The sequence below is a fragment of the Apteryx rowi genome, unplaced genomic scaffold, assembly GCF_003343035.1.
Source record: "Apteryx rowi isolate R43461 unplaced genomic scaffold, aptRow1 scaffold_65, whole genome shotgun sequence".
Lineage (NCBI taxonomy): Eukaryota > Metazoa > Chordata > Aves > Apterygiformes > Apterygidae > Apteryx > Apteryx rowi.
In genome coordinates this window covers 2,288,491-2,299,312 of record NW_020450927.1, presented here as the reverse complement: position 1 = coordinate 2,299,312, position 10,822 = coordinate 2,288,491, and the positions used below count along the sequence as shown (strand labels likewise).

The 10,822-nt window shown below is 53.5% G+C and overlaps 1 protein-coding gene across 3 annotated transcripts in view; it reads right to left on the bottom strand.

Moving 5' to 3' along the window:
* Nucleotides 1–273: 273 nt before the first annotated feature.
* CACNA1E (calcium voltage-gated channel subunit alpha1 E) overlaps nucleotides 274–10,822 on the bottom strand; it is a 117,579-nt gene continuing 107,030 nt past the window's right edge. For 2 of the 3 annotated variants that reach the window (XM_026084679.1, XM_026084680.1), the window contains 9 exons: nucleotides 10,496–10,592; nucleotides 8,558–8,663; nucleotides 7,235–7,342; nucleotides 6,611–6,711; nucleotides 6,021–6,127; nucleotides 5,173–5,281; nucleotides 1,680–1,860; nucleotides 1,285–1,478; nucleotides 274–813 (listed from right to left, as the gene is read on the bottom strand). In XM_026084679.1, coding sequence (XP_025940464.1) covers nucleotides 274–813; nucleotides 1,285–1,478; nucleotides 1,680–1,860; nucleotides 5,173–5,281; nucleotides 6,021–6,127; nucleotides 6,611–6,711; nucleotides 7,235–7,342; nucleotides 8,558–8,663; nucleotides 10,496–10,592 — 1,543 coding nt within the window. Of the gene's footprint in view, nucleotides 814–1,284; nucleotides 1,479–1,679; nucleotides 1,861–3,584; nucleotides 3,714–5,172; nucleotides 5,282–6,020; nucleotides 6,128–6,610; nucleotides 6,712–7,234; nucleotides 7,343–8,557; nucleotides 8,664–10,495; nucleotides 10,593–10,822 lie in introns of all 3 variants that reach the window. The other variant, XM_026084678.1, reaches the window with a different exon arrangement.

Genomic DNA, 10,822 nt, shown 5'->3' with positions numbered 1-10,822 from the left:
CACCCCGCCAGCACGTGCGCCCGGCTGGGCCGCCGGCCGCTCCGCCTTCAATCAAATGCTTCTCTGTGCAGAAAAAAAAAGTGATAGTAATAAATGAAAGTCGACAGATTTTAATTTTTTTTTTTTTGCACAAAGACTTTTTTTTTTCCGTTCCGTTTGGTTTGTTTTTTTCGTTTCCCCTGCATTTGATTTTGGTTCTGTTTCATTCCCAGGCGTGGCGAAGAGCATGCATTGGAGAGGGCAGGGCGGAGGGGGCTAAGGAGAGGGCAGCTTCTAGCACTTATCGTCTTCCTCGGTGTCGCTGAGCACGTCGATGCTGGCCCCGCACATCATGCCCTGCCCTGCCCCTCGCCTCCTCCGCCGGTAGTGCCCGTTGGGCATCTGCCAGCTGTGCCGCAGCGGCGGCGCCGAGCCGATGGTGTTGGAGCGGCCGAGGCTGGTGGCGACGGCCGCCTCGAAGGTGAGCGTCTCCTCCTCCCCGCAGTCCGAGGCGTGCGAGTCGTCRTGCAGGGCCAGGTAGGGCTCCGAGATGTAGCGCTGCGGGGTGGATTGCCGGCTCTGCTTCCCCTGGGGGGAGCTGGAAGACTCGGTCAGGCAGGCAGCGTTGGGCTCCAGGGCCTTGGAGAGCAGCGGGGACCCCCCCTCGCTCTCCTCGGGGGGCGGCGAGGCGTCTCCAGCGTGCCGCAGCATGGAGGCATAGGAGAGGAGGGGACGTGGCTTGGGGGGCACCGGCGGGAGCTGGCGGCGGCCTCGCCGGGGGGTGCTGGTGTCCGAGATGGAGGGGATGGAGCTTTCGCTCAAGGAGCCCGTTCCCTGCAACGGCACCGAGACAGAGGCCACAAACTCAATGTAGGAAGAGTTGCTAACTGCTCTTTAGCTGCTGGTCGCTCCACAGGCAGCTTTCTAAGGACAGATCATCTTCGTGGGCTTGAAGCACGCTCAAGCACTTGCATGTCCGGGTTTTTGTAGCCGTGATGCCTTGACCTTGGCTCAGAGCAGGCACAGCAGTGGTGGGACCAGCCTGAAGCTGCAGAATCAGCTAGAGACCTGCTCATCTCCTGAAATGCACTGCGGGCTGCTTCAAGCAGCCCTAGCCTTTGCAAGGCACCAGTGCTACGCTCAGCCCCACAGGGGACATGGACGGGGAATGCCATAGCAAGGAGAGGCAGTGGAAGCTCCCAGGGTTTGGGTTTATCTCCCTGGCTTTGGCAGGGAGCTTTTTCTAAGCCTCCTTTTGCACTCAGACAGGGGTTTGTCACCCAGCCAGGCTCCCACAGTACCTACCTGCCTGTTGGGTGTCTGCGACCTGCCCTCGCTGGGTGACCGGGACTCACGCCGCCTCTCTGGAGATTCGTCGTGCGCCTGGGGACTCCTCTCCTCCGAGTTGCAGCGGGAGATGTCCGGGGACAGCAAGTGCTTGCGCTCTTTGGATCGCCCTCGCTCCCTGCCGCCTGAGCGATGGCCATCAGACCTGTGGCCTGCAGAAAACCGAGTCAGGCCCTGTACCCCCCTGCCCAGAAACAGGGGCGAGGGGGAGACWAGGCTTTGCTCCTTCTCTGCACTGGCGTGGGACCGCCAGCAGAGCACCACAGGYCCATGCAATGTGTGGCCTCCAGGCAGCTTGGAGCCGGGTGCCAAAACAGCCTCTCGCCTGACTGCCCCGTCCTTGCCCCACTCACCCGAGTCGGCGTTGAGGCGTCGGGCGGAGAGCTGGAGCGAGGAGTGATAGCTGCGCCGGCGGGACTTGTAGGTGTTCTCGCTGCTCCGCTCCATGGAGAACTCGTCCAGCCAGGAGCTGTTGGTGCGCTTGTCGCGGATGGTGGAAAACGATCGCCGCATGGAACTAGTGTCCGTGACCACCTGCAAGCAGGCCCCGGGGCCGGCCGGGGCAGGGGCATTAGCGACAGGGCAAGGGGGCTCGGAGGAGCTGCTCTGCAGGAGAGTGGTCAAGCAGTTACCAATTCACCCGTGATCGCTGTCACACCGGCCACTGGGTTAGCTCTCTAGTACGACGGGGAGATTTGGGGGGCATGGGGGCCTGGCACAGCCCCCCCCCCAAAGAATCTCAGCACAAACGAGTGGCAGGAGACTGTGACAGGAGGAAAGGAGGCGCCATGATGTGTTTTAGCTTTTGTGCTTACAGGTTTCCCTGCCCCAGTCGGCTGCTAACTGTGCTCTGAAAGCAAAGTGAACAACCTCACCTCAAGCCAAGGCGCTGAGTCTTAGAGCAAGACCAGCAGCAGACCCACCAGGCAGGGAGACAGYGGGGATATAAGACCACTGCCCCCAGAGCTATCTCAGCGCCACCGCCTACTTTGAAAACTGGGGACTGAGCAGTGCAAACAGATGTCCAAGAAGAAATCATTAAGAGAGGGGGGAGAGGGCCTTGGGTCTTCAAGCAAGTGACTTCAGGCGCTGGGTGTTTATTTTCCCAGTCACTACCACTTTTTCAGACTCCTCCCTGGCCCTCCTCTACGCCTGAGCTGCCTTCATCCCCCCTTGCTCTATGACCCCTTTCCCTTGCCTTTCCCCTGTATGCATTCCCTCTTTCCTTGCTCTTGCTGTTGTTTTATTGTCCCATCAATCCTTCCCTCTCCTTTTTTTTATCTCCTCCATTCTTCTCCCTCCTACCTTCTCCCCTTCCCTAACCTCCCTTGTGTCCTCAGATGTTTTGTGCACAACATCACCTCCTTATATATTTTATTTTGTTTTATTTTAGCAACTTTTTCCCTCTCCAACCTTGGGATCATTCTCTCCTTCCTGTCTCTCCCTTCCTGCCTCCTCATGCTATACCCCTTCTGCTCTCATCCTCTTTTTCTGATAATCACCCCCATTGCTGAATGGTCAAAGTAGTCCAAACAGAAAACCTTCCCTTCCTCTTCATATTCCTCCAAAGTGCCACTACAGACAGGCAATGTAATGTTGTATGAGCACAGATGCAAGAGCCTGGTGCTTGTACCACCACCGTTATGAGAAAACAGACCCTGAGACCTCACAGCGAAAGGCTGCAAAACTGAACCCCATGAAAGCTTTTGTGTCTTGGTCAGAGCTGAATACAGACAGAACGACAGAGAAACCAGGCAGACAAACAAGGAGGTGAAATGTGGCCTGGGTTCGCCTGGACAGACTGTCCAGGGGCACAGGCAGAGATGTGTGTGTTGGGACAATGGGAAAGGAAATAAAAGGCTTCATCATCTGGGAAATCATCTTAGAGCTGCAGGGACTCTTCAAACCTGTGTCTGCAGCACGGACTGATGAACCCAGCCAGCGCCCAGGGCTGTAGGAAAGGAGGGGTGTCCCACAGTGTGGGGACCACACAGCAACATCCCGGCAGGGCCCTGCTCCACCATGGACCTTCTGCGTGAGCCTTCCCTTAGCTGCTCTCTGCTGCTGTCCCCACCGTAGAGGGGAACAGCAGCTCTCTCCTCCTTGTGAAGCAACCCGAAGATGGAGAGATGCTCTGATAGCAGGTCAGTGGGGATCCAGGGGGCTTGGAGGACATTCTCAGCGCAGGGAGAAGCACCAGTGTTACCTGGTAGGCTTTGCTTGGACTCGGCATCCATGGGGGCTTTCCTTGGTTTTACCTGGGGATCCACAGTGAGACGAGGCATGGAGGAGGCCCTCCCAGATACAGCGTGGTCCTGAGTGTCCACGGGAAGGTAGTTGCCACGGTTAGAGGGCTGCACTCTTTGAAACTCCCTAACCTCTGGCTCCTGGAAACAAAGACACAGCCAAACTCTTGGGATTCGGTTGGAGCAGGACAGCACACTTCTTCTGCCGGTGTCTGTAGGGGACAGCCCAGGTCTCTCACAGCTTGGCAACCAGGGGCAGATTTTAAGTTGGCCAACAAGTAACTCTAAGAAATATTATTAGTCATGCTGTAACTGAAAAGTAATTTCCATTTCACAGTCCATTGCAGGCAAGCCCAGAAATTGAGTTTGAGGCTCTTGCCCACCTGATGTTCAATTCATCTTACACTGTATTCTTTCAACAATGATACTGAAAACCCTGCCTGGATTTTGGTAACCCCCCGAAGGCCTAGACTCTAACTCCTTCTCTTTTTTCAGGATAGGATCACATGGGATTTTATCTGAACCTGCTTTAAAGGCTTTCTGGCCACATCCCAATTAAAAGAAAGAATTCCAATTGTGGCATCTCTGTGTTTTGGTTAATTCCCAATTTGAAGGACTCTCTTGATCTGGTACAGGAAGCAATGCCAAAGAACTATAGAAATTAGCAGGGCGTGACATCAGAAATGTGCAACTTTGCTGGAAGGYGACACTATGAGGGGGGATCTCAGCGTCACTCCTCCCGGCCAGCGTGCACTATGCCAGTGGGCTGCAGTCACCGTCTTGGCCAGAGGGCGGGCGAGCGGTTGGGGCAGATGGGGTGTGGAGACAGCATGTGTGTGTGGTACACAACTCACAGAGAGTACTACAGACTCCGGGGGACACAGATCGGGCCGGAGATGTACAGTGATACAATACTGCAGTCCAACAAGTGTCGGGGTGGTGCATGAATGCACACACACAGACATGGAAATATATATATATAGAGATATGTATATATATACACACACACACGCACAGAGACACTACTGCTGCCGACCAGCAGGTGTGTGGGGCCGGAGGGCTGTGTTCCCGTTGGTGACACAGTTTCACAGCTCAGTTTGGATCAGGGACATCAGCACTGACAACAAAATGAACATGAATCCGAAAACATCAGATACCATCACTCAGCATGGGATAACCCACTGAAATGAGCGCTCAGTGAAAAAAAGAGCAGCCTGTGAAGAGAAGGATATTTTACTGCAGGACATCAAACCGCGGTCACAGGTCTCAAGAGGTTGCAAAAGCACTTGCTACTGTTTGGTGCCAGTGGCACAGAGCCAAGGCCAACCCAGGGCTTGCTGCATTCCCGTTGCTCAGGCAGAGGTGACGGGCAGGAGCCACAGGTGGGGAAACCAGTGAATGTTCATCTCCTGTTTGGATCTGTGCGTGACCCAAAGGCTGTCATTGCCCCTGCTGTGCTCACTGCCCCTCACCCTGTCCATGCCACAGCCATAGGAAGCAGCATTTCACCTCAGTGGTGATAGACCTAGACCTCCCCCTGCCCGCCAGCATCCTTGTGGGCACCACAGGAAAGCACTCGTGAGGCGGTGTGTGACTTTACCAGGGACTGGTGCTCCTGGAACTGCCCATGCGTCGAATCCATGCATGCCAGCTGGAAAATCTCCTGCGGCGAGAGTGGGCTCAGCGAGGGAAACCCACTACGGCTGCTCCTGCAAAGAGAGTCCAGCTTCAGGGAGACCACGAGCCCGGTGCTGCGATCACTGGGTAACGCTTCTCCTGTGACTCCCCTTGCCAACCCCCCCGCACTGTCGAGGTCAAGAGCCCCAGGACAAATATCACGCTCCTTGGAGAGCTGAACGGAGCTGAGTGGTGGTGTCCAGCCAGGAGAGGGCACCAGCCCCCCAGAGCCCACGGCAAAAGAGGCCCAATCACCTGTGCAGCCAAGGTGACATCCCAAGGTGACTGCCAGCAGCTYGTGCTGGCTCCCCTGCCCACCCTGCACCACTGTGGGACCTCCTGCTGAGCTGCTCCAAAGCTGTCTGTGGTTCAAGAGCTACAGTTTGGCCATCCCAGCTTGTTAAGGAGGACCCTATTTACTTAGTGCAGTAGCTCATGTGAAAAGTGTCCACCTCACGGGAGGATGGGAGGAAGAAAAGTCTTGGTGTTGTCCTGTCAGCCAGCATTCAAATGGGAAGGACAGGGGAATTCAGAGACAGACCCAGAACCACGTGCCATGTGCTTTGCACACTCATCTCAACCAAGGAGACACTCCTGGGCAAACAAGAGCTTTGTGCTGGGAGATTTCTGCCCAAGGACTGGATTTTCTCTGCTCTAGGTAGCTCTACTACCCCTCACACATCTCCAATGCCAGCTCCATAAAACAAAATGAAAGCTGCAGGTACAGAAAAGCTACAGGAATACCTGTCCTATTCTCAAGACAGTACTCACAGGCCCGAGAGGGTGTCCTGCTGGAGATAAGGCAGAGCCTTAGCATTTGAGATGATTTCTTGCGGCAAAGAGGAAGGCTCCATGCGCTGGAACATTGGAGCATTTTTCTGTATTGAAGAAAGGAAGAACCTGAGCCTGTATAAAATGTAGAAGAACGTCCAGTGCATCACCAAATAAGCCCCCTTTGCTTGGAAAGGTGACTGTGTTCTTGTTCTCTGTTGGTGACTGAGGATATTCTGCACACATCTGTAGTCACCTATATGCCCCAACCTGTACTGACATCCTTGTCCCTCAAAGTAGCTACCCAAGCCCACTCAGCCAGCAGCCCTGTGCTTTGCACTGTTCCCCAGGAGTCTGGGAGAACCTGATGGGAGGTGACACCACATTAAAGTGCCTGAGACCTTGGCATGGTCCAGAGCTGGAGGGCATCACCTTTCCAGTTGTCTCCAGCACAGCACCAGCCAGCTAGGTGCTGAGCATCCTTTTAGCAGGGATGTGGTATGAAGCAGCAAACTCCCCGCAGCACCGTCCCTGTGAGGATGCTTTGAACTCACCCATTCTGCCCATCTTGTGCTGCTGTTGAACCTCACCTGTTCCTCCAGCTGCTGCCTCTGCTTTTTCGCTTTGCTCTGCTTGTAGTAATCCATGATCATCATGGCTGCATATATTTTGCCAACAGTCAGGTCAGAGGCTGAGTGCATAAAAGGGGAAGAAGGAGGGATACTTGTGTTTTAAGAGAAACAGCAGGTCTGAAGGCATATAGTGCTGACTCAGGAAGAGACCTGATGCCAGACATCTTGGTGACCCTCAAACTTTGCTCTCTGCTCTGAGGGAGAGAGAGCTAAACACTCAGACACTCTGGAGGGAGCTGAAATGGATGAAGACGGCTTTAAAGCATCATAATAAAGCACCAAAATGCATATCCTTGTTACATCATCAAATGTAATGGAGCAAGCGCTTCTCAGCCTCCTGCTTCTATATGCTCCAGAGATGACTTATAGGAGACTGGATTTGGCAAGAGGGGAGCACCGCATTTTTCAAGAGGGTTAACAAGCAGCCAGGCAGAGCAGGGCAGAACTAAGCTTGTATTAGCATAATCCTTTCCCCTCTTCTCCCCCAGCTGGGGATTGGTCTGCTCCCTACCCGGTTTGGGAAGATGCTGATTCAGGTATGACAGGAACTTGACAGTGATGACATGCCATGGGAAGACTCACTTTTTGGCATGGGTACCAACAGGTCAAGCACTTTCTGGGACAGATGAGGCCAAATGGTCAGGATCTCCTTTTGAAGCTCAGAGTCCAGCTGCTGCCAGTCGGCACCACCTGGAACAGCAAGGGACAAAAAGCCCACGTACATTAACACCCAGCACCAGAGCCCAGCTAAACATATTCCTTTCCAATCCTGAAGCTAAGCTCGCTTGCATCAACAAGCTGCAACCAATTCTTCGGGCTGGGAGGGCCATCTCGCATCAGTGAGCCCAGTCTCCCGCTCTTGCAGGCACACTTTCCTATCATCCCTTCCATATGTGCCTCCATCTCCAGTCCCCTGCCCTCCCACTCAAAGCTGCCATCTTCAAGCTCTCCTTGGGTCGTCTCTGCAGCTCCAAACCCACTCCAGCCCACACACACCTGCTGCTGCCCCACTTTCTCTTTTCTGGTAAGTGGATCATGTGCTGGTGAAAGAGCAGCTCTGCTTGGTTGAAATCCTTAAATTCTCAAAGATACTGTGTAGGGAGGAGAACGCAGCTCTCTGGCCAGCAGTGAAGGGATTCACCGAGCTGTGGAAAATCCAGGCTCAAAGGGAGAGACCCAAGCCCAGAGCAAGGGAACTTGGCTAAGCTAAGAGACCCAGGTTCAAATCCCTGCTTTATCTAGATAGGGCTTGAACTTGGTTTTTTGTTTGTTTGTTTGTTTTAAAGATGCAGGGAGGTCTCTGAGCACTGGGATTTTGATGATCTTGCCCTAGATTGGATTTTCTTCCAACAGTTGAGCTTTTCCCAGGGGAGACTTTTTGAAAATTGGATGTTTCCACAGAAAGCTTTTGTTTTGATGAATCAGTTTTGCCAGCAACAACAAACCAGGTCTTCTTGCTCTGAACATTTTATCTTCCTTGCAAGATGAATTTCTGTTCCTCAGCCAGAGGAGGCCAAACATACGTGATCTTGCCCCTCCTTGGTTTACTTCCGTAGATCTGCAGGAAGGGAAATTCTCCATCTCCCCTTTTTCACATTTTATGCAGTGGATGTTAAGTTCTGTTTCTGCTTTCCAGGCATAGTAGCTTCTAATAGAAAGCTGGTCAGCTCTTCCACAGAGAAATGGATTTTGACTTGTGACAGCAGGTGGCAGAAATTCACCTTTCTGGGTCAATCACTTCCAACCACACTCCTGGTTCTGGGCAGCCAGACCCAATTTGACTGTGCATATCCTCAGCCTGTCCGAAGGGACCAAAGTACGACAGAATGAGCTGGCTCCCTTTAGCCAACGCTGGCAACTCTGAAATCCTCCTGCTCTGTCCCCTCTCTATGCCACCAACATTACCTTTGGCGATTTTGATGTCCAGGGCTGTGCGTATCAGCGCCATCAGGGTGGAGGTGAAGTGGACTGTCATGTCCTCAGCCACTGGCATGTTCATCAGCACCAGTCTCTGCGCAAGAGAGAGAAGAAAACAGCGGACGGAAAACAATATCGAAAAACACATCGACCAGGCTGGAGGAAAAGAAATTAAACATCAAAAAAAAAAAAAGGAAAAAAATTAAAAAATAAAAAGCAACAAAGAGTGTCAAAACAGCACAGCCAAAAAAGAAGGGCAAGGATCACCCCGCCCTCCCCTCCCCTCCGGCTCCTTCCACCCCAGGACACCGGCTCACTGCCTTCCAGGGCTCCTCCTGCAGCCCCCCAGGAACGGCCCCTGAGCCCCTCTCCCCGAGAAAGCACCTGGCGTAGGGCTGTCATGGAAACTCACAGCACTTTTGGAAAGATGCTCCTGATCCATCAGGGATGCAGGCATCGGACAGGCTCAAGACGGGGAGATGAGGCTCAGTTTACCGTTCCCAGGTGGTTTGGCTTTCTGGCTCTCAACCCTTCCCATCTGGGGCAGGGGAGAGGAGGGTCCCTAACCTTCAGGGACTTCAGATCAGCTTGATTCCTCTAGCATGCTACATCCTGGCGCCCCCTTTTTGCGTCTTTCAGAGATGAAGTTTGCCAGCACATGCACAAGGTCCAAATTATCCGAGGGTGGGGAAGGGAAAGGGGGGTAGGAGAAGTGCAGATGGAAAAAGAGAAGGGCAACCAAGGCAGGTTAGACACGCCATGCTCCTTCCCCACCCTGGGCAGGTGGGGTGCAAACTGAAGTGACCAGATCCACTTTCCAGAGAGTATATTTTGCTTTGTGATTACCTTGGATCATCCCTTCCCCACCCATTCCTTCTCTCCTGGCTTCTCATGTCCTTTCCCTGCCTTCAACCCTGCATGTATGAGTGTGTCACCGAACATGTGAGAGCCGGAGAGGATGGCAGTGCATTTGCAAGTGTGCAGAAACCACCCCTCAGCTAGCACCTTTGCCCACACTGCTAAAAGGTCCATGGGCTGYGAAGGCTGGCAGCCCACTGCCAGGAAAGGCTTCAGTTTGCTCCAGAACTGGGCTGCGACCCTGGAAGCACATTGCTCCACATCTCTGGGTCTTTTCCTAGTGGCTGCTGCCCTCGGCAGAAGCGTGGGCCAGTGGCAAACCACACACAGCTCCCACCCAATGTCCTTTAGGGCTTCCTGCTGCTCCTGATCTGCAGCTACACAGCCAAAAGAAAGCTCTGCAAGCACATGATCCACGAGTGAGCTGCAGGCACCTCCTGCAAAGGAGCAAAGGGGTAAAACCCAGAGCCTCCTTTGGAAGGCACCTCGTTTTGCCTTGGCGTCCACCTTGGGATCCCTGGGATAGCCTGTGGCAGTGTGCCACTCCAAAACTGGCTCCTCACATACTGCAGAGCTGTTCCTACAGAATATGCCCTCAGTAGCCCACCTCTTTCCCATCTCCATGAGCTTTAGCCAAGTTTCTGCACTGGCTGGGACAAGCATGGTTCCAGGATGAGTGACCCCAAAGCCAATTGGGCCAGTAAGCTCATGAGAGATGTCGCAGCCTCCTGAAAGTGCTATGGGGTAACTCATCACCTTATCTTCTCCAGCCCTTCCACTTTCACTTCCCCACTCTCTCTTTTGCTGATCCCATCCCTCCTCTTCCACAGTGGTCATCTACCCCAGAGCTCCCAGGGCTTGCGAGTGACAATGGGAGTGTCACACGCACAGACAGCAAGTGTGGCCAAGACTCTTCTGTACACACCATGCTATTCCCAGGAGTGAGCTAAAAACTTGTGGAGAGCCCCCCAATCCCCCCATCCGCCCCCCAAACCCCACCTCCCGCAACTCCCTTGAGCCCCGGCTCCTGCTCAGCTCTAGCCCACATAGAAGGAAGGGTTGATCTACCTTATAGGCCACTTTGGAAGGACATCTCTTGCCGAGGCCTAGCGGTGGTGACATAAGAGTCAGCATTTCATACATCTCAGTGTAATGGATTCGGCCACTGCTCATGAAGGGGGAAGGGGAGGGAGGGAGATGCAGAGAGAGAGGAGGCATTCCCAGAGAGCAGAAAAACATACAAACAAAATAGTACAGGAAACAGGAGAGAAAAAACAAACGGACAAACAGGAAAAGAACAGGAAACCCGTTAATCAAGGCAAATCATACATGAGAGACTGTCCTGATGTGGATTTATAGCACTACTCACACAGACCCAGGAATGCTGGCATAAAA